We start from the raw sequence: 23535 nt of genomic DNA on the forward strand, positions 1-23535 counted from the left end.
TTTGATGTGCTGGATATCCATTGTGAACTCTGATATATAGGCCATTTGATGAACTTAACGTGTGACATACTTGGAAGAGTTTGTACAGAAAATAAACACCAAAGGCTTGTGATCAGTTAGAACTTGAAATGGCTGGCCCTCCAAGAAGTGCCAGAAGTGCCGAGTGGTGGAGTAGATGGCAAGCAGCTCATTGCCGAAAATGCTGTAGCAGGTCTTGGCAGGTTGGAGTTTCCGAAAGAAGAAACCCAGTGGGTGCCAGACAGAGTCAATTTTCTGTTGGAGAACAGTGCCAATGGCCATTCTGGAAGCATCCACCTTGATTCAAGTTGGCAGGTTAGTTCTTGGCTAAATGAGAAGTACGAAATTGGCGATGGCTTGTTTAGCAGCCCTAAAGCAGCTTGAACTTCCAGAGACCAGGAAATCACAGTTGAGGAGCTCTTGGTTGTGTGAAGAAGCTCAGTCAAAGGGTGCAGAAGCTCAGTGCAGTGCGGAATAAAGCAGCATGAGAAATTCACTAGACCCAGGAACTTACACAGCTGGCATAGGGTAATGGGTAATGGGAAGTCTTTGATGGCCTACACCTAAGAGGGCAATGCGCGAATTCCCAGCTCCAAGATGTGGTGGATGCTGCTGACGATGCATGCTGACTTGACATAAAAATTGTTACAGCGCAAACACATGCAACCACAAAGTATGAAGGACGGGACACACTTTGTGGTTGCATGTGTTTGCACTGTAACAATTTTTATGTCAAGTATGCACCAACTCGTCCAGAAAGAAGTTTTAATGATGCATGCTGACAGTGAGGTTGAAATAGGTCAGGAGGTCAGAGCTGCGGATGGGCTGATTGACGTCAGTTATGATGATGACCCACCGGAATATGTGCCGCAGATCGAGGTTGAGAGTGAGAGGCCACATACCATATGTGGTGCTGGAGGTCGAGTTCAACTCATGGAGTGTAGGCCCAGGTGACTTAGAAGTTTGGTCACCCTTTGAAGACGGCAGTACAGTCCCCTCTGCATCTGTGTCTACATATCCACACAATGATACATTATTCACTAACCCATGTTGGTGCGATGGTTGGTTTCGAACCCTTTTACCTCAGCATGGCAGACCGATGCGCTAACCATTTGAACACAGACAACCCAGTGACCCAGGTAGGCAGGGAAACAATTACACACAAACGTATATAAATGCATTCAGAGCTCTTGGAAAGTGCATCAAGTACCCTAAGAATTCTAATGCATTAAAAAAGAAAAATACATGTCCATAGGTTGTTTTCAAACCTGCTTCCCTCAGCACAGCAGCTCGATGCTCTGCCCATTAGATCATGGACACACATCTAGAAATCTCGCATAACACTCTTAGCAGCTTTAATTGGGCAAGTCGGGGCTTTTAGCCGCTTAGCATGTGAGTCACTTTGCATGGCAATAATTTACTGATAAAAGTGAGAACGGCCACTTTTATAGCTGACAATGAAAATAAGTTTTACTCCCGAAAAAGCTTATGCAGTCGTGTTGTGCTAATTGTGGTGCAGTTAGTGAGGTTGGATATGCTGAACCCCAATTCTACAGTGTCAGCAGGACAATACTGGCCATGGTTGTTAAGCAGCATTTAGTGAAGCTTTTTTTGTGGTGCCAAAAGGTGTTGAGCTAGAACAGACCCCTCATATTTGCAGCCAGTAACAAACTTGAAGCAATGGAAGTCCCAGAATGACTGCTACCGATTGTAATTAAAGATGTCTTCAGCAATACAGTGCGTCACTGCATTGCTTGAATGGTAATTGAATTAATGTTGAGTCATCAGGAGATGACGTCTGCCAGAAGTTTTGTGTTCACAGGGAGCTCTGATACTGAGTGAGAGTGGGTGCTTGTGCACAAGCCTCACATTTAACCTCAAATGCTTGAAATGGCCAACTTTAACTGGTCCACTTCTCTTCTACCTGTGTATAGAGTCAAGCCTGGCCCATCCTGCTCCAAGGTCAAGACCTCATTGGTATTGCACAGACAGGCACAGGCAAGACTCTGGCATTTCTCTTGCCAGCCATGATCCACATTGACAGCCAGCCTGTGTGAGTGCAAATCCTCTCATCCTTGGCCCCACTGTCCTTTTATTGGGGACCAAACCGAGTCCCTGTATGTAGTTCTGCTGCAAACAATATTGCTATGGGCCCATTGTGGTAAAGACATGCTGTATTTACACGAATCTAACACGCACTTTCTTCCCACTAAAATACGTCCAAAAATTGCATGCGTGTTAGAATTGAGTACGACCCTAAATCTGCGTTACTATATCGCCATTTGCATTTCAAAATGGCTACCTCGTACGCACTTCAAGCCTAGCTGCCATAGCTTCCTACATGTGCTGTAGTAGGTCTTACCATTTTCTGCGTTTGCTCTATTAGCATGGAAGTGCTGACTGTGAAGACATGCTGAGTTCATCACGATGCCGCAATTAAAAGGAAAGTGATCACATATGTGGAGACAGACGGAAATCTGGCTGCATCACGAACATTTGAAGTTCCCGAAACTTGTGTGAGGGACTGGCACAAACAGGAGAGGCATTGTACTCCAGTGGCTGCTGTGTACGGTGTAGCCGTGCGGGTCCTATTTTGAAAGCGATCTACGATGGAGACAAGAGTCTACGCATCTAGGTGCACTGCGCTGTGTTCTGATCGCTTAGTTCACGTTGAAGCGGGAGGCCGCACAAAGGTCAATTAGCTCACTCCTGCTTCCGCACTCCAGCGTTTTGTTGAAGTTTCCCCAGTCATTGAGTGAGACATGTTCATGTTTGCTTGTGTATGCGTGATGCTATGCTTGTTAATTTAGTTAGTAATCAAACGTTTAAAAGTTTATACGGGTGATAAAGTTACTATCCTTACTTTTCGTATAGCTGTCTACTAATTTGCTCTCGCAATTATAGCTCGTTCATTACATAATGAGGGCCTCGAATTCGGCAACATTGATGCCTTCAGGTAGCATGTGTGGTTTTATTGACCAGTTGCCTTCACCCAAAAAGATCATGTACTCGTGACGCCTGTAGCAGAAATGATGTTCCACATCCGCCACCAAGGCTTATGAGTGGTGGCGCTGGCTAACAGTCCCAGGGTTAGTTCTAGTAACAACACATAAATACCTCAGAAAGCGGATGGGAAGACGGCGCCGCAGTAGCTCAATTGGTAGAGCATCACACACGTAATGCGTAGACGTGGGATCGCGCCCCACCTGCAGCACATTGTTTTTTCATCCACTTTCATTTCCATTAATTTATAATTTCTTTATTTCAATTAGTAAGTACACATAATTTCCCGTGTTTGTTTGTTTGTTGGCCTTTTAGGATATGATTAATAAAAATCGGGCCCCTCGGTTAACTCCCTTTTTTCTCGTACTTTTTTGTTATTGTCTTTTAGCAAAACCATGCCAGACTAAGTGCTGTAGTCAAGTGTGCACTTCTTGGGGGTGAGGACAATTGCTCAGCTAAGAAAAATACACTAAAACAACACCTCCCATGCACCCCGTACAGATAGTAAGCCGGTGAAGCTGAAATGTGCGGCCCTGGTGTTTCTGTTGATGTCGACGTTGCTGCTCTGCCTCGTGAGCCCAAACTGCCAGATCCTTGGCCCGGCTGCGCGGGTAGCGTAACATTGCCGCTTTAGCTCCGCTTCGCGAACTGGCTCAGCCGCATGAGCCACTGGATCCACCCAACATTGCCGCTAGCGCCCCGCATCGCCGTCCCGATCTTCTGCCGAGGCATTGGCACGATGCCGACGAGATCTCTCTTGCTCATGCTCTCAGCACTTTTGCTCGTAGGCCATCTGCTCCTTGGGAGAACGAATGATACAGGGCCATCCCATTGTGAAGTCGGTAGAGAGACTGCTACGTGCGTGCGTGTGCTTGGCTGCGAGAGAGAAACATCACTATCGGCTTAGCCAATGGCGCACCACACCTTCTGCCGGAGGGTTTCTGTGGTCGGACCGCGAGCGTTTCGCCTAGGCATATGCAGCTTCACTGTAAACATTCTCGGCGCCAACCGTGTAAACGTGCTAGTGTCACTGCTTGCGTGTTTGTCATCATCTTCCACAGCTGGCTTCATTGTGCAAAAACTATCATCATCAGCAATGGTAAGGCATTGTTGTATTCCACAGCTGGCTACATTGCCGCTCATCATTCCACTGTAGAATTTCACTTATCTTCTATCGTCGTAACGGGGAGGCCGCGTTTATGGGGGTATGAGCTTAAGGGGGTTCCTGCGGTTGGACTGTGAGCATTTCGCCTAGGCATATACAGCTCACTGTAAAAAATAATAGGTTGCAGGGCACTTATAATGCGCATTGTCCCTTTGCAAAATTCATTGAACAATTTTTGTTATTCGTGATTTTCATGGGACACTCAATATGCTGCAGTACATGGCCAGCAGCACAGTTTGTACAGAGGCAAATGCACAGGAGCAGAAATTCTTTTTCTGGCAAAAAAAGTAAAAGAAAAATAGAGATAGAGACGACAGAACCTTTTTTGAAGAGCTTGATGCAATTTATATAAGCAGCACAGTTGCAAACCCTTAGTGAACAACTTAAACAATTGTGGCTCCAATCATTTGTATTCTTCAATTACTCAGTTGTGCTTCCAGCGTTGTGCCGAAGCTTTGCACCAGAACTTCAATAGTAAAGTGCACAATTCACTCATTTTCAGTGAGCCCGTGATAAACTTTGCAACCTTCTTCCTCGAGATGTGTTTGAATGGAACTTGAAATCATTGCTTTGTGGTCAGTCAGTACTCTCTAGTCCTCACCACGTGACACCTATTGTTAATTAATGATAATCAAGAATCACTGACGCCAGCAGGGCTCTACTGTCTTTGTTAGAAGACGCTCTAGACGTCGTGATCATGCTCATATCCATAATTCGCAGAGCCACAAAGGCTAGGATCTTCGAGAGAAATAAAAGCTTTCTGTCTCCCGACACCTGGTCCTGGTCTGCATTTCCGCTGTTCTGACGACTGCCAATATGTTTTGTAAAGGCACTGCTGCATTAGAGGAAAGACGCTTGTAGCGGGCAGCTGGCAGCAGAATGTGTGGCTATGGTAGCACAGCAGTCTTGTGCCATACGTGAGATGAGTCTCTGAGCTATTTTTCATGACATGACACGCACAGCAGATAAAGGAGACCAATGAGAGTGATTTCTTCAGTCACATCCACACAAGAAAGCCGATGTCATTGGGACCTGCTGGACGACCCATTTCACACTTGCAACGATTAGGCTTCCAGTGTAGTGCACTCTGTCAAGGGGAGCCGATACCTCCATGCTGTCAGGTGACTGCTGCAGTGGCCAACTGCAAGTTGGTGCGGCTGCACAACACTAGAAAGCCTACATAACTGGTTTTGTAGGCTCCGTACATCACCACATGGCCACATCTGCGTTTTATTGCTACTGGTGCACCGGTGTAATTTTCCAGAAGTAGAAAATTATAATGCACAAGTGCATTTGCACTGACCACTCCTTAAGGCGTTTCATGCTTCATGTGTACATTTAGGCAGTAAGCTTTTGTCGCTGGCTTGCCGCGTGAAAAGTATATGTATGTCACCAACTGCAACATTATGAGTAACGCACCATAATTTCCGCTGATGAAAAAGTTCAAGGAAGAAATCGGAGAGACAAGAAAAACACTGTCAGCCAAACGAGAACAAGGTAAAAGTGGGAGCCAACATTTTGACAAGTAGACTTGTCTTCTTCAAGGCGACCCCTTCTCCTAAAGGGGAGAGGGGGTAAGGGGGGTGGGCAAGGCAGCAAGCGAGAGTGTGTTAGGGGCGAGGGTGTAGAATTGAAAAGAAAGGTGCTATTCAACATCGGTGAGGGAATGTACGGTAGCGCCGTGTGTCACCTGACCGTGTGTTTTTTCGTGGAAGGGACCTGAACGATGGCGGGGAGGGGGAGGGATCATCTGCTCCGCTGGAGGTCAGTGAGCTATCGGCTCTCTAAAAGAGAAAAACAGAAGTGGCAGAAAATGGTGCTCGGGGGAAAAAAACTGAAATTTGCTAAAATGGATTCAAAATGTAAAAAAAAAAAACAGAAACGGAGGAAAGAAAAGAAAAGCACTAAGCAACCTAATGAAAAATAACTCTGTGGTTGCCTATTGCTTGACATTAAGCATAGTGAATAGATTCTAAAGCTCCCTTTGAAACATTTATACCTATTGGTTGCAATGTCTTGAACTTATGGATGAGGTATGATTCTCTGTATTTTCTGTCTCATGCAGAACGGAAAATTGACTGTAGGATGTAAAGTTTAAGTTCATCAAAGTAATGACCTGGTTGGTTGAAATGCTCAGTGACGGCTTTGGGAAGCTCTTTAGCTGTGTCCGCGTGATGTCCGTTTAACCTGACGTTCATTGATTGTCCCGTTTCACCGATATATTGTTTCTTACAGAAGGAACATTCAAGCATATAGATCACATCGGAGCTAGTGCAAGTAAAGCTAGTTTTCACTTTGTGTGTATAACTGTTTACGGTGCTTTTAATTTTAATGTCACTTTGAAGGTGCCTGCAGGTTTTGCACCTGGGGCGACAACATGCTTTTATTACGAGGGAATTATGTTGGCTGGCTTTTGCATGCTCTAACGTCTTTAAGTTTCTGTTGTGGCGGTATGTCACACTAGGTACCACTGGGAACGCTTTTCTCAGATGCTCGTTACTTGATAATATTGGGTGATATTTTCGTAGGGTGTTGTTTATCTTTGGGAAGGCATTAGAATATTTTGTTATAAAGGCTGGTGGTCTCTCAGATTCTGGTGTAGGCTGTTTCTTAGCTGATTCCGACTGCGGCCACTGCCTCTCAAATCTTGATGTGACCTTATAACCTCCGTTGAGAGGTACCTGTATATAGTTTTTTTCTGCTAGCGTTGCTTCATTTAGGTGGTGGATATAACCATTGTCTTCGCTGCAGATTCTTCTTATTCGTTTCGCTTGCCCGACAAAAATTCTTTGCTTGCAAGGTTGCAGGTGATAACTGTGGCAGTCTAAATAGCAGAAAGAAGCATATCGTGCAGCATATTGGTCTGCTCCATAGCTGTTTGCACATGTAAATATACAAGAGCACAGTGCTAGAATGACATTTTGCTGTTGACAAGATGCTTGTTTGCGCAGCCCAAGAGAGGAGAGGACAGGCCCGTCATGTCTGGTTCTTGCTCCAACACGTGAGCTGGCTCAGCAGATTGAGCGTGAAGCCAAGAAATACAACTATCGAGGCATTAAGTGGTACGTAATTGTCATACTTTAACTTGCACATGTGGTGCATTAAAATGACTGATTTCAGTGCCTGTGTCAACGAGTGAATTGCATGCAGGTTGAGAACTGAAGGACAGTGGGTTTGTGCGGTAGCATTTTATCATCACTGAGTTGACAGAAGGTGGGCAGAGCTGTGCAGGGTTGCAGAGAATGCCTTTTGAGTTGTCACTGAGTTGTGGGAACTGTACAGCAGGCAACCTTTAATTTTTTGTTTTATTTTTCATCTTATGCCTGCAGAATTTTGCAGTGCTACTTTCTGATATGTTTGCTCTTGTTGTATTAATATGCGTAATCTGCAACTCTGCATACCTACAATACGACAGTAGCACACCGAGTGTTGCATGTTGTCACGGTGAGCAGAGCGATGATGGCACTCATAAATGTGATAAAAATGACGCAGGTTTTTTTGCTAGTGTGTCTGTCAACTGGGCTGCTCCTTTATACTTTCTGAATAGTCTGAAAATAGAGTTTCATTTATCCCGCTATCTGTGACATTTTGTTGGAGGTAGGAGCTTCGGCACAAGATGGAAGTCTGCAACAGACTTTTCCTTGGCTGCGCTGCCATGCCGACAAACAAGGCCACTGATTCAGCTGAGATGCCAGCACCGTGATTGTCTCATCCCAGGCACTTTCCCTGGCACCGATGCTGTTGACAAATGGCTTGGCACATACAGTAATCGGTCGTTTCAATGAAGTCAGCGGGACGGTGAAAAAAATTGTTATAAGCAGTAATTCGATATAAGCGACCACACGAGAAAAGCTAAAGCAGTCGAGCTTTAATTACGCCACAACTGCGAGGAAGTCAAAATACAATCTATTCAGTGAAGCAAAACTTCATTCAGGTGCAAAAACGGCAGTGAGCTTTGGCTGTAACAAGTTCTTACTGGGTGCGAGCAACCCCTGCTCTAATTTGACCAAGCATTGCACAAGGCCGTTGTCACCATCCCTAAATTCAACTTTATTTCGCAGCAAGCATAGATGTTCCCGTGTCTGCACCATAGTTGGCACTTCACGTGGCTCTTTGTCCGCCAGCTCTTCCGCCTCGTCTGGGCCACCAACAGTGTCAATTATCTCCACATCTGTTGCTGGGGTGACCATGGGAGCAGCTGCATCAACCAACGCGAATGTCTTGAAGTCGCTTTCTACTTATTGGCCAGCAATTTTATGAACAGCCTCGTACAGATCGCTGCAAGCCCGGTGATCGTGAGCGCCTTTTTCCACTTCTTTTATCAGCAGGACTTCCTGCTCCAAAGTCACACAATTACACCTGGAGACTGATGGAGCCATTTATCACTGTAGACCACAAAAGCACATGGGAAGCATGCCTAACGAAGCACTCTGAATAAAACACAATCACATGGCCTGTGGCACGGATCCAAATGCACGCGTCGTAAGTGCCAAAGTGACTGAACGCGCCGGGTGACACAGAAGGCAGAAGCTTCAATATGTCGTCGGGGCATCTTGCTTTCCTAGTCATCACGCTCGTGATGGCGATGGTTGCAGTGGCGTGCTTGGCATCAGCTTCACGTGTAGCGAAAGAAAGGTGATTGGAGTTGTGAAGACCAAGAAGCAGGAACCACGGAAGGGCATCTGTTGGTGAAAGAGTGTGCTCGGGAGGGCAGGCCAGAAGAGGGCAGCTTTGGAGGAGCAGCGACACTGAAACTGGCAGCGAGGAGACGAGGAGTTGTCATGAAGGCGAGTGAGAAGAGTGACTGGCGTCCAAAGGGCTTGCAGACTGGGTGAATGAGAAGGGGAAGGCAGCAGCTGCTTTTATAGGGGGGCTTTCAGAGGTCACAGAAGACTAAGAGGGTATCACACTGAAAAGCGCCGTAAATGCCGTGGCTCAAGTCTGAGGTTGTGTTCGTAGTGCTCAAAAAACAATTAGCCCCTCATTGTGGGTATGCAGCACGATCGTGAAAACCAAACGGTTTTGCAGTAGGGGCTCTGAATGATCACTAGGCAATTTTTTCTCGAGGTGTGCAGCCGTGAAGTTTACAAAATGAGAGTTTTTGGGCGCACCATTGTCGACGACACTGTGCTAATTCTACGGTTCTATTGTCGGTGTTCGTGTACTGTCGCATCTGCGCCATTGTCCAATGTCTAGGAACAAAATTCAATGACACTGCCACGCATTTAGGCTGTTCGTGTAAAGTCGGATGGCGCAAATCAAGCATTACCGGCTCGAGAAAATCACCGGGGAAGCACCAGGTTGCATTGAACCACCATGTTGACATCCTGACTCGTCGCTGGTGACGCTCAAATTTTTCAGGTTTTCGCAAAGTTATTGGTCGATTTGCACTGTCAAAAGTGCAATGAAGCTAGGGGTAGTGTTTGTTGCGATGCAGGCCGATTATTATTTATTTATTTTATTTATTAATACTGTCAACCCACAATGGGTCATTACAGGAGTGGAACAAGTACAGAAAGAACATACAAAGTGTTGATTTTCTAGGTGCAAGAATATTCTGTCAGATGAAAACAGAGAAAGCAGCAGTTACTAGGCATACAAGATCAAGAAAGTGTGTTGTACACAAAGGCACTCAAAGTGGCATGCAAAGGTGATGTATAGAAAGACATACAGAGAGTGCCCAGACTCTAGCAAAAGTAACATGCGGCATGGATCGGAACATTGCACTTCTATTACTGTCTTCATAGTTGAGCAAATATTCTAACGAGCAAACACTTTCTGGAAAACGCACTATAGAGGTATACTCATGAACAGATTAAAGTCACAGGGGACAAATTATGTAAAATATGTAGACAACTTTTTCCTGAAATTCACCTATTGATGATAGTTTCACTCTAGTGTCTGGTAGCCCGTTCCGTTCATTGATAGCCCTAGGGAAAAAAATGAATTTAGAAGAATCAATAAAGACAGAGGGAGGGGAGGGGGAATGTACGTACTGTGTCTGTGCCTAAAATAGGTGTCTGGTTGGATGATAAAGTAATCGTTTTTATTTATGCTAACAAGATCATGAATGACAAGAAAGAGAAATTTGAGTCTTTCGGGGCAAGTTCTAGTTTCTAGAGAGGGTAGATTGGCAATTTAGTTATGTTCTAAGGGAGAGTCATGCCACCGATACTTATTATAGCGAGGGGTGAGCAAATTTCTAGATCGGCTTCCTTAAGGTCGTCTTCCCAGTTTGTTAACATAGCGAGTGCCAAGTGCTCCCAGGTGCTTAATATTAATACTGTTCTTGGATATTTCGAACTTCGGATAAAACGGACATTTTTTGTCGGATTATGAGGGTTCATTGTAACGAGAGTCGACTGTAGTAGGTCACATACATCCTTGATGAGCTAGCTCAACTGTCCTTTATAACTCTTCAAATCGAACATGACACTTATAATTGGAGGGACACTTTTTTGCTTTTTGACGCATTTCAGCACCAGAAGTGCTCTTTAGAGTGGTAAAACACTGCTCATCGAGCACACCCCGTGGAATGCTACAGCGCAAGTCTGCCGATGGTTTTTTGGCACTTTTCGGCATCCAAGGTTTCCTAGCATCGCAAAGTGTCAAGAAAACTTTATTTTCGTTCGGATTCTATCGCTAGGGACACCAGCGATGCGATTGCGACCGAGATCAATAGTTCCGGCGCCCGCTCCATGGAATTTGACAGCTTCCGTAAGCACCTGGGAGCACTTGGCACTCGCTTGGTACCCGTTACTAGGCGGTCATCAGCCGTGGGTTTGGTACTTTTGTGGCCTGTTCTGTGCCTGCATAGACTAATTCATCGGCTGTATTAATTTGACACTGCATGCACAAAAGGGTCGCTGCCGCCCGGCAACGGCGATGCCTCTGCTCACTGCTTCGCTCAAGCTCTTCGTGCACTTCAAGTAATGCGGCTTAAAATGCATGTTTTTGGGTTGGGACCAGAATAAATATTGAATAAAGCGATTTTGTTATAACAAGGGATTATTGTATTAGCTTGTCACTATGCACAATTGATGAAACTCAACAAGGATGCTTGCAAATGTTGTTTTCTACCCCAAGGGGACAGGTGTTTGGTTTGAAACTTACGCAGACCAACTAACCAACTGGCATTTATGGAAGAAAAAGCTATGTAACCTCTTCAGAAAGCTCACTGGTTATCATTGCTTCGCTAGAAAGGAAGTATCCTGATAGGGCTTGAACAACTACCGAATGGTATGTTACTTGCATCCTTTATGAGCTAGCTGAACTGTCCTGTTTGAGATTACTGCCGAATACAGTCTACGCTTGTTACACCGGACCCACGCACAACTGACTTTCGGATATAATGAACCATATTGCAGCCTTAGTTTGCTCTACCTGTTTTTTAATGCAACAAAGTTCACTGTTAATGGACCACGCTACAACGTACTATCGGATACAGCGGACGAAATTGGCAGTAATTTTTGTCAAAATCAGGCGTATAAAACATACTTTTCACGTGTCGATACGGGCTGGCAACTGATTTGCGAGGGTCAGCCGGCGATCGTGGTTCAATATCTTGCGCGCAAAGGAGAGAGGAAAGCGGGGCGGAAACGTGCAGTCTTTTGCGCGCGAGGCATGGGGGAGGACAAGGCAAGGGAAAGAGGGGGGCTTCTACTCCGGTGGCTGCTGTTAACGGCACAGCCGCTGTATCTTGAAAGCGATCAGCGATGTGGACAAAGTGCGGCCGTGCCGGCAGCTTTGTATGTACTGTGCTTTTGACGTTCACGTTAAAGCGAGAGAGAGCACAAAGGTCAATTTGCTCACTAGTGCTGCCGCGCTTATCTTACTTAATTTGCTATTGCAATCGATGCTTCACTTTTTGAACGAAACTGTGTTTTTTTTTTCTTTTTTTTTACTTTGGACGTTCGTCACCTACTCATTGCAATAAAGTTGTTAGACATCGCGACGAAAGTTTTGGAAGTGAGGCGTTTCGAATATTACAAACTTCGGATAAACGGACGTTTTTTGTCGGATTATGAGGGTTCATTGTAACGAGAGTCGACTGTAGTAGGTCACATACATCCTTGATGAGCTAGCTCAACTGTCCTGTTAGGCTCGGACAACTACCGAATACTATCACTCATATCCTTGATGATCAAGCTGAGCTGTCATGTTGTGTTCATGGAGGTACTGAACAGTGAGTCGCTTCCATCTTTGATGAGCTAGCTGAACTGTTCTTTTGGGCTCGGACAACTACCGTATACAGTAGAACCTCGTACGATTTCCCGGCGCCAACATTTGCGAACAAGAACACAAGAAATGGCCCAATACAGTTAAGCTTTTTTACTGTTTCATGTGTTCCTCTGGATAACAAAATTTTTTGGCAACAACGTTCGATACATAGCTGAAATGCAATTGTATAATATTGCCACATCCTGTACGCGGCACGTTGAGGAAGATGAAGATCTCACATTGTGGAAGAGAAGAAGAGGTCCCTGCGCGATCGTTGTTCAGTTGGTCTGCAATTAAAGTGTCCTGCCCTTTTTTTTTTTATCGGTTCCTGCTGCTTGTGAATCGTGACACTGGTGGAGGCGGTGGGTAAATGTTTGGAACGACTGTCAACAGCCCCGCATCAAGCCCAGGATGTTTTCCACGTGGCGAAACTGTCGTTCACTGCGCCAGCCGTCACCTATTAGGCCTAAGCCCAGAATTTGGTCCCCCACCAGAAAGTCTGCCTGTTACCACGAGTTCCCAAACCATGGCAGACCCAGGCATTGTACAGGTGACTCTTTTGACTCCTCGATCTCCCTTGAGCTTCCACGGTGATTCCTATGAGGATGAAGAAGACTGGTTCGAGGAATACGACCGCATAGCCAAGTATAATAAGTGGCATGCTGGACAGAAGCTATCCCATGTGTATTTCGCTCTTGAAGACAGAGCTCGCACATGATTCGTAAATCGCGAGGGAATCTGGCCAAGTTGGGGTGAGTTCCACCACCAGTTCCTCCATACATTCGGGAGCACTAAAAGGCGAGACCGCGTGCAGCGTCTTCTCAAATCGCGGATGCAAAAGCCGAATGAAACTGTTGCCATGTTCGCTGAGGACATGGCTCGTCTTTGTCATCGTGCAGGCCCCGATATGTCCGAGGCAAGAAAACTTGGCCACCTCATGCGCGTCGTAAAGGGGCAGCTGTTTGCCGGTCTTGTGCGGAATCCATATAAATTTATTAAAGAATCGATAGCCATAGAGCACGCGTTACACCGCCAGTATGATCACCTAACCAGCACTGGACCGGCAAGCGCCACAGCAGTGATGGTCACAGACGAGGTTTCCTTGTGCCAGCTGATACGCGAAATTGTTCAGGAAGAAATTAAGAAGCTCACTGCCACGCCAACTGAATGCACAGCTGCATCAGTGGCTGAAGTTGTGCACCAAGAAATAAAGCAAATGTTTGCAGCTCCAAGCCAAATTCCCAGACATGGCAGCCCAGCTACGCAGATGTTGTCCTTCGACCGCCACCTCCGGTGCCGATGTCGCAGTATCACCAGCAGTTGGCACTGACACCACCTTCGTACCATAGGGAGCAACCGACGCGACCACCGCTTCGCAGAACCGACATTTGGCGCACAGCTGATTACGGGCCCTTGTGCTTCCACTGTAGAGAAGCGGGACAAATCTGCCGTCATTGCCCTTATCGCGTCAAAGGGTACCAAGCGTTTCCATCCACTGTTTCTCGCCGTGCTTTTGACGGCAACTGAGTGAACATCGACACGAATTAAACGAGCTGGCAAGCAGATTCTCCCGGTTGCCGGTCGCGCTCCCCTTTTCCAGAACATCGTTTTCCAGCTGCAAGACATAGTTTCACCGACGTGGCCCGAGGGCGATCTCCCAGCCCACGCTGGGGAAACTGAAGACCGCGACCTCAGGGGGAAGGTTGCGACACGTTGAAGTGCCAAAGCACGAGGGGCTCGAGGAAAACGAACCGGCTCACGCCGCGGCCCGCGGTCACGTCACATGCGCCTCTCTTGCCATCTCATGAGACGCCTGGACACCCCGTACCGCAGTGCAAGCAGAGACCATCACTCATCTTACAACATGGCTCACTGGCACACAAGCAAAAATAATCCGGAATTCACCAATGAGGAGAACACCAATTTCCGAAGACCCCAGAGCAAGACCTACACCCATGGCATCCTCATCTATCGGATCCACCTGACGCTTCACACCTACAACTGCCCTATCAACGACGTGCCAGACACCCAGCACATCCACTACTCGATTGCCTGTGGCTCCACGAAAACGCGGATACCAAGCCTGTAACTACCCAAGACATAACCAACTCAGCGAGACGTGGGAGGCCAAGATATTAGCCCCAGACCTGTGCGAGTAACGAAGACTTGTTGCGAGAGCCGGGAAGGCGATCACGGCCAGATCATATCTGGAATGATGCCCCTTCCGACGTAGGCTGACCTCATGCCTAAACGCTGGGGAACACTGTTTGGGAAATAAACGTTTATTGGTGCGAACTCGTCAATGGCCCATTGAGCTAAAAATGCCGACATTAATCACAGAGAAACAGCATCTAAAATCCCTTCGGCTGGACACATTGTGACGTGCGCCCCTTGGCGGAGCACAGCGAGCAAAAGGGAACACCTGCTGCCGCACCAGGTGTTGCGGGATGGCGGTAGGCTATCACCTCGAGGCCATGTCACTTTCGCTCTCGCAAGCCGGCGTTATCTGCGCATTCCTTGTCCCCACAAGGTCTCGCTGGCGTTCTAACTGTGCCTTAGAATAAATTCGAAAGGAAAAATGTTGGTGGTAGTGAATTTCGAAGCTATGACCCGAGGCTCAGAAGCTGAGTGTCTTGCCCACTAGGCTAAACCAGCTTCTCCTAGAAAGTAGGCTTGCACATTCTGCTTGGCATCATGCTACTTGGACCGGATTTTACATTGCCAAGCCTGGCGTGACGAAAGCGTGACGTCAAACTCACCGCAGCTTACCTGTGAACGGTATAAGCGGCGTTCATTTAGACAAAAATGCTTTCCCGTTCACAACTCATGATAAATGCTTATATGTCTTCGGACGTTCATTCATTCATGCTTTGCTACAACAATAACATTTCAAATACCACCTGCAACAAAATTGACGACCATGACATGACGGTGCTAGTAGACACTGGCGCGGACTTTTCGATCGTAACTTAAATAACTGGCCGACAGACTTCGCAAAGTGAAAATGTAATGGTCAGGGCCGCACATTAGAGTTCTGGAGGCCAGCTACCGACACCGACTGGCAAGTCTGGCAAGGGACAACCGACTGGCAAGGGTCAACATAGAGTATTCGTCAATATTCGAAAATATTGTTATTCTCCCCGACTGCTGCTAAGATGTAATCTTAGGTACGGACTTCTTATGCGAGTACGGCGCCGTCATCAACATACCAGAAGGTACACTAACCTTTTCTGGTGACGAAAGGGCAGAACTACAACGCAAGTCTTTGCGCATCATAGATGACGTGACCGTACCACTGTTATCTTGCCGTCTTGTTTCCATCAGGTGGGACACAGAGTATGATGGGGAAGGTACTGACGAGCAGAGAATTCCGCTTTTGCTCACTCAAGGTATTGCCACGCCCAGAAGTCTCGTCAAAGTAATGCATGAGCGAACAGAACTACTGCTGACAAACTTCAGCAAGCAATGACGACACATTGCAAAAGGTGCAGCAGTTGCTTACCTCAATGAGATTGCGAAATTTGGTGAATGCTTTGCATTACAACAAGGAGAGCAAGACACTTCGGCACCATTACCTGTTCTTGACATGAGCGTGAGTTATCACCAGCGGAAAGGCAGCGCCTCGTGGACCTGCTTCACCAGTTTCGCGAATACCTCTCATTGACGTCCAGAGTTGGTCAGACGCCACTAATGAAGCACCGGATTATCACAGAGGAGACAGCGAGACCAATCTTACAAAACTCGTACCGTGTAGCACCAAAAGAATGCGAAGCGGTCCGAGAGCATGCGAAGAAAATGCTCAACGACGACGTTATCCAACCATCAAAAAGCCTGTGGCCATCGCCGGTAGTGATGGTCAAAAAGAAAGACAGCAGTCTACAATTCTATGTCGACTACCGTAAGCTGAACCGGGTGACAAAGAAAGACGTATACCTATTACCGTGTATCGACGATTCTCTCGACAGGCTACGGCATCCGCGCTACTTTTGTCGATGGACCTCAAAAGTGACTGTTGGCAAATCGAGGTTGATGAGAGAGACAGAGAAAAGACTGCTTTCATAGTGCCTGATGGGCTTTACAAATTCAAGGTCCTGCCTTTCAGTTTATGCTCAGCTCCAGCAACTTTTCAGCGACTCATGGATATGATTCTGTCAGGCCTGAAGTGGTAGACATGTCTAGTATACCTCGACGACGTCATAGTTTTTTCGGTAACGTTCGAGGAACACCTGAGATGGCTGCTGGCGGTTCTACAAACAATCCGGTCCGCCGGCTTAACACTGAAAGCAGAAAAATGTCAATTTGGTTTCGAGGAACTCCAGTTCTTAGGTCATGTTGTGAGTCATCAAGGCGTCCGCCCTGACCCCGACAAGATCTCGGCCGTCGCAAAGTTTTCAACGTCAATGGATAAGACGACAATGAGATGTTTCCTAGGTCTCTGCTCGTATTACCAAAGATTTATAGCCAATTTTTCACATATAGCTTCCTGGTTAACGTGCCTTCCAAGAGAATATGTTGCCTTTGTATGGGGTGAAGAAGAACAAGCAGTGTTCAATGATTTCTGACAGCGCCTGCAAACACCACCTGTACTGACCCACTTTGATGAGGACGCTCCTATTGTGATTCATACAAACGCTAACAACGTAGGTCTAGGCACTGTGCTCGTGCAGTGGCAAGACTCAGGTGAGAAAGTCATTGCATACGCAAGCAGGATGCTCTCACATGCTGAGTCTAATTACTCAACCACAGAAAAGAAATGCCTTGCGGTGGTATAGGCAGTTATGAAGTTTCGCCCGTATAACTATGGCCGTTCCTTCAGTGTTGTCAGCGATCATCACTCACTTTGCTGGCTGATGAACTTGAAGGATCCGTCCAGCCAACTAGTGCGTTGGAGCCTAAAGCTTCAAGAATTCGATGTGGTGTACAGTGGTGTACAAGCCCAGACGAAACCACTCCGACGCCAACTGCCTTTCAAAGTCACCAATTGAGCAGGAAGTCGCAGAAGATGACAAAGACATGGCCTTTATAGATGTTCTAGACACGGCAACAATTGCTCGTCAGCAGTGGTAAAACAGCGAACTGATTCCACTTATTGAATTTTTAAAAGGCCGGATTACAAGTGCACCCAACTTGCACCCCGCAGAGTAGCCATGCGCGGCTTAGCCGTGTCCGGGGAAAGGGGGATCCTGGGGGTTGAGCCGATGCTGGGTGTTCAGACCTTTAAGGCCCCCTGGCTGAGGCAACACACCTCCTTGGCCTCTGCTTCACGTAGACGGCACCCCCGGACTGACCTACCCGGGGGAAATCGGCAGTCGCCTCTTCCTGTCTCTCTCACCTCAAACCTTCGTCTTCATCTCTCACTTTTTTATCTTTCCTGTCTTCTTCTCTCTTCCATTGACTCCCTTTCTCCACGGCGGCAAGGGTTAACCTTGTGTAGCTATCCTACCTTGGGTACACCATATTTGGTTATAGCAGAGTCCTTCCATGTTTTTTCTGGTCACTAAACTGCCGCCTCAGTTTCATATAGCGCCAGCGCCCGCCGCTAGAGGCGCAACCGTGCATGAGAGGGCATGCGAACGCCGCTGCCGCTGTGGTTGTGTGTGGGGCAGCCTCGGTATTCTAGCTTTCTCAACTTCCTCAACCATCGCTTTAGTTTCACGTAACTATTTTTAACATTGAATATAATTAAATTACTGCCTGAGCGTGTCTTCTGCGATGATATGAGCGCACGGGACGAAAAAAAAAAAAGCCGCTCATAACATGGAGCTTGCGGTGGTCTCAGACCGAAAAAAAAGAAAGATCTGGAATTTTAAGAGCCAGAACCGCGATACGATTATGAGGCACGCCGTAGTGGGGGACTCGGGATTAGTTTTGATCACCTGGGATCCTTTAAAATGCGCCTAAATTTAAATAAACGGGTGTTTTGCATTTCGCCCCCGTCGAAGTGCGTCCGCTGTACACGGCCGGGCGGTCTCGGTCCGGATTTCTTCATCATCGCCGTTCGCCTCAACGCTTCGGTGGACTCCGCTTTTGAATATTTGCCTTAAATTAAACACCGCGCATTCGCAACAAAACGCCAGTGGTCCCACTTATCACCAGATGGGTAAGCGCCAATTCTCCGTTGCGCATAGCGCCAAATTGTTCGCCGAGCACAGCTGTTCAGTTTCTGTTAAACTGTGGCAGAGAAGGACTCTGTGGGCAGTATCTTATAACGAGAACAAAAGAATGAAATTGCTATTGCAAAGGGCTGCTACCGTAGAATACTTCATGACAAAGAAAAGCGAACTGAGCTGCTCCATGCGCTTAAGATTTCTTGCAAAGCGATGCCATTTCTAAATAAGATAATGCAAGACGAACTTCGCTACTAAATGTCTTCGGTGCGGCTTTTAACAATGGATTAAGGCGAACCTGAAGTGTTAGGTTCAGTTGAAACTAGCTGTAATTAGGCAATTGCCTTTGCAAGCAGTCGTTTAGAAGCGTCAGTAAGCCCAGCACTTATTCACGCTGCTCGTGGTTTCGACGCAGAAACGACGAGACTAGGTATTTTGATTCTTAATTCGCAACTATTTACAATGTGTTAAAATGTTGCAATCACCGGTCCTGATATTCTTATCATGGTCGAAAAATGAAAAAAAAAAAAACTTTATAATTCGATTAAGAAAAGAAATAAAATGTGTTGGTGCAAAAACAAAATACAAGCACGATCATTTATTTATCATGTAAAACAAGCGGAGCGAAATACAGATAGTACAGAGGCGTCCGGTCATAAATGGTCCACCATTCACAATGCAAGAAGTTTGTTAAAAGCATCTTTGAAACGGCGTTAGTCTTCAGCGTTGGCTTCTCACGCTCCAGGGACACGTCGTCGCCGTTGATGTTGAAATTGTACGCAGTGACGATGTCCGAGGCGTCAAAGTGTTTCGCGCACACACGCGTATACTTCGATTCGAAATTAAAACCGCTACTTTCCTGCCGCGGTATGGCCCGCTTCCATTTCTCGCGCTGCTCCTTGTTATTAGGTAAACAGAACAACGACACCTTTTCGGTCGTGCCCTTGTAGCCGGAACGGCACCCAGGCACGCAACACTTGTTCGGCATCGTTGTCCCACCCCGCCACTTCAACCAAACAGCCCAGCACTCGAAAAATAGCGCAGCACATGCACATAACGCACCCGATCACTCAGCTTGCCTCGCACTGCGCGCGCGTTTCGGTACGCGAACGATGGCCTCTGTGGCACAGTGGCGCCGCGTCGCGGCACCTTTGGGCAGCATATGAACCTCTCCCATAGCGTGACGGCGGAGTTTCGTGACCAGAAAAACATGGAAGGACTCTGGTTATAGTGACGGCGTACGGCTGGCGTCGTGCAGGCTTGAACACAAGCTCTGCTGCGTCTCTTCGTTGGGCTCTGTGGTGGGTGTTCAGCGCTGTTGCCGAACATACACATTTTCCTATGGCAGCGCAAGCCTCTGTTGTCTATGATTGGCGTCTGAAAACATGCCGCACTGAAGTACCATTCCAATGCTCCATCTTTCCCCAAGTACTATGTAGTCCACAGCGAAACCAACATGCCAGTAAGAAAGCTATCTTCATTCCTTGTAGCTAAATGCCTGAAAGATAAAATCAGACTGACATACAAAACCTCCAAAATGTCTAGCGGGGACCTCCTCCTAGAACTGAATGATAAAGATCAAGCAGAGAAGCTCTGTGAACTTACCAGTATTGGCGAGGCGACAGTAACATTTTCAGTGCACAAAACACTTAATACAAGCAGGGGAGTAATATCTGAAGAAGACTTTATTGGTTTAAGCGATAAGGAACTGCTGGAAGGTTTCCAGGAACAAAATGTTACTAAAGTACAAAGAATAGTAATCCGCAGAAAGGACCAAGAAATCCCCACCAAACATGTCGTACTCACCTTCGAAACAAGCGTAATGCCTACTTCACTCGATGCAGGTTATGTTATAGTCAATGTGAGACCATATATCCCGAACCCCAGACGATGTTTCAAGTGCCAAAGGTTTGGACATGCTTCACATGCATGGCGTGGACAAACAACTTGTGCTAAATGCAGCTCCAACGATCACCAATCTGAGAATTGCACCTCTTCACCACATTGTGTTAACTGTAAAGGAGATCATCCAGCTTACTCGCGGTCTTGCCCATGCTGGAAAAAGGAAAAAGAAATCATTGCACTAACTGTGAAAGAAAAAAATTTCGTTCTTTGAAGCCAGGAAGCGGCTATCATACCTTACGCGAAGAAGTTATGCCGATGTGACGCAGGCGGGGGCAGCGTCACAGAGGCCTCTGGAGTCCTCCGAGCCCACGCGCAGTGGTGCTGCAGTGACGCCTCCCGCCCCCGTGGTGGAAGCAGCCATTGCTACTCCATCATCTTCGAAGGCCCTGCAGACACCAGTCCAGCAGGGCCCTAAGATCTAACGAACCCCAAGGCCCGAGACACGTGTTTCGGCACCCAACTCTCGTTCCTCCAGCGCTTCGGAGAGAGCAATGGAGATGGACACGAAAACCCCGCTGTCCTTGACACCGAAGGACGCGTTAAGAGGGACAAAATCCCAATAACCACTCAAAATAAGAAAGTGATAACCTAAAGGTTATCGCTCATTTGTATTATCCTTTTTAAATCCGTGTCACCTAACATCTCACCTCTTACTTTTTTCGTAGTGCAATTTCTTACCTTTCCTTTTCAAAATGGCTTTTATTATCCAGTGGAATTGTAGAGGTTTCTTACACAACCTGGGTGACATTAAAGACATCTTAAGTAACTTCTCTCCTGTGGCCCTGTGTTGACAGGAAACAAACCTAGACGAAAAACACAAAGATATTTTAAAAGGTTTCACTGTTGTACGGCGCAACCGCACTCAGGTGAACTGGCTGTCAGGTGGTGTAGCCATTGTTCTGCCAGGCAGTATAGCAGCCAGAGAAGTTCCCATTAACACTCACATAGAAGCCGTTGCTGTCACCATTTTAGCTCACAAAAACATCATCATTTGTTCAATGTACATTTCACCACATTCACATTTTAGCGTAAGAGATCTAGAGGTAATTTTAGACCAGCTACCGAACCATTTTTAATAGGCGGTGATTTTGACGCACATAACACGTAGGGGGGTAGTAAAACAACTGACACCAGGGGTCAAACACTTGAAGATTTTACCCTAACAAACGACATATGCCTTTTAAACACCGGTGCGGCGACTTACTACTGCCCAAGCACAGGAGCTATGAGTTGCCTAGATCTGCCACTGTGCTCTCCATCTCTTTTTGGTGATTTTCAGTGGAGTGTGATTGAGAACCCCTATGGTAGTGACCATATGCCTGCTATCATTAAAAGAACATCTCCTTTTCCTACCATCCCACTAAGGCCACCCCGTTGGAAACTCCATCTAGCAGACTGGCCTCTCTACTGAAAAAGCCACTCTGGATAACATATCAGAACAGTTAACCATAGAGGAAATGAATGACAAGATCACTGCCTGTATACTTGCTGCAGCAGCAGAAACAATCCCACAACCGTCTGGCTTCTCAAGAAAAAACGTAAAACCCTGGTGGACGAAGGAATGTACGCAAACGAAAAAACTACAAAACAAAGCGTGGGGTATCTTTCGGCGATACCCAACACAAGATAATCTACTCTCTTTCAAAAAAGCAAAAGCGAAAGCCCGGTACACACGTAGACAAGCCGAAAGACAGTCCTGGAAATATTATGTCTCGTCTATGAATAGCTCAGTAACATCCAAACGAATGTGGGATCAGGTTCGTAAGTTTAGAGGCGACTACGCTTCTTACACTATCCCCATACTCTCACCTCCAGGCACGCAAACAAATATAGAAGAACAAGCAGACATATTAGGGCAGCATTTTCATGATATATCAAGCTTGGTAAACTATTCTGCTGCATTTCTAAAATATAAGCAATCAGCAGAAAAACTCAAACTTCCGAGCACTGGAAGTTCAGAGAGATCGTATAATGGGCCCCCTTAACATTACCCGAAATAAATAGAGTACTCACCACTGACAAAAAAACAGCACCTGGTCCGAACGGAGTACATTACGCAATGCTCGCTCATCTATCTCCTACTGCAGTTGAAACCTTGCTTCGTTTCTTTTTTTTTATTTTAACATAATCTGGGAAACAGGAAAAATGCCGAAAGAGTGGAGGAAAGCCATCATTATCCCTTTCTTGAAAGCTGGAAAACCTCCCACAACAGCAACCAGCTACAGGCCTATAGCACACACAAGTTGTCTGGCAAACTCTTATGAAGCCATTATAAACATGAGATTGACCTACGTCCTTCAAACGGAGAACCTGCTAGATAACCATCAGTGTGGGTGCAAAAAAGGTTGCTCGACAATGGACCACCTAGTCCAACTAGAACACGAGATGTGTGCGGCCTTTCTATACAAGCAATATTAGAGAGCTTTAGTATAGCGTAAAGCAGCAAACACAAAGAGTTAGCGTTAGCGTTGCGTGCACCACACTGCGCATGCGCTGTACGTAAACGCTGCTGGAGCTCTTACGTACGTACGCTATTTTCAGGATTTAGCGTTGAACGCTAACGCACGCAAGGGGAGCCTTACGTACGGCAAGATGGCGGCGCCAGTCGAAGTGAGAGCAGCCCGCTTCGGATCTATCGAGTCGTCGGCCTGCACTGTTCGGCTCATTCATTCCCCACTGATGCTCGTGTTTGCTTTAAATTTGTGTGATGATGCTTCGACAGTGGCGCACAGGTGACAAATGGGCGTTGTTTACAATATACGTTCTCGATTAGCGGCGCAGTAGGCTTAACGAGAGGGTTTGCTAATGTTTGCTCATGTTTGCTGTATCCGCCTCGAGATGGCGCCCAAGTGTATTTCGCTCGTTCGCTTGGTGTAAAGCCGCATGTCAAGCCGATGCATGTCATGTTTTCCGCGGCAAAACACAGCAGTGTGGTCGGTGCTGTGGTCACAATGCGCGTGCGTTTTACCGACGACGACGGTATGAACCTCCTGATGGAGGTTGTCGCCTTGAACCCATTCGGACGGACGTCAAGATGGGCGTCCGTTGCAAAAAAGTGGAAAGAAGTGGGAAATCTGATTTCTGGAAGCGAAATTGCTGGCGAAACGTCCCCTCAGG

The 23535-nt window shown here is 46.7% G+C and overlaps 1 protein-coding gene across 10 annotated transcripts in view; it reads left to right on the top strand.

Annotated features, from left to right (window-relative positions):
- LOC142557821 (putative ATP-dependent RNA helicase DDX43) overlaps positions 1–23535 on the top strand; it is a 265242-nt gene that overhangs the window by 124278 nt on the left and 117429 nt on the right. For all 10 annotated transcript variants that reach the window (XR_012822857.1, XR_012822858.1, XM_075669983.1 and 7 more), the window contains 2 exons: positions 1953–2071; positions 7138–7248. Coding sequence is in view for 8 of the 10 variants with exons in the window: in XM_075669983.1 (XP_075526098.1) it covers positions 1953–2071; positions 7138–7248 (230 nt within the window). In the remaining 2 variants the exon portion in view is untranslated. The remainder of the gene's footprint in view (positions 1–1952; positions 2072–7137; positions 7249–23535) is intronic.

Source organism: Dermacentor variabilis, chromosome 9, assembly GCF_050947875.1.
Source record: "Dermacentor variabilis isolate Ectoservices chromosome 9, ASM5094787v1, whole genome shotgun sequence".
NCBI lineage: Eukaryota > Metazoa > Arthropoda > Arachnida > Ixodida > Ixodidae > Dermacentor > Dermacentor variabilis.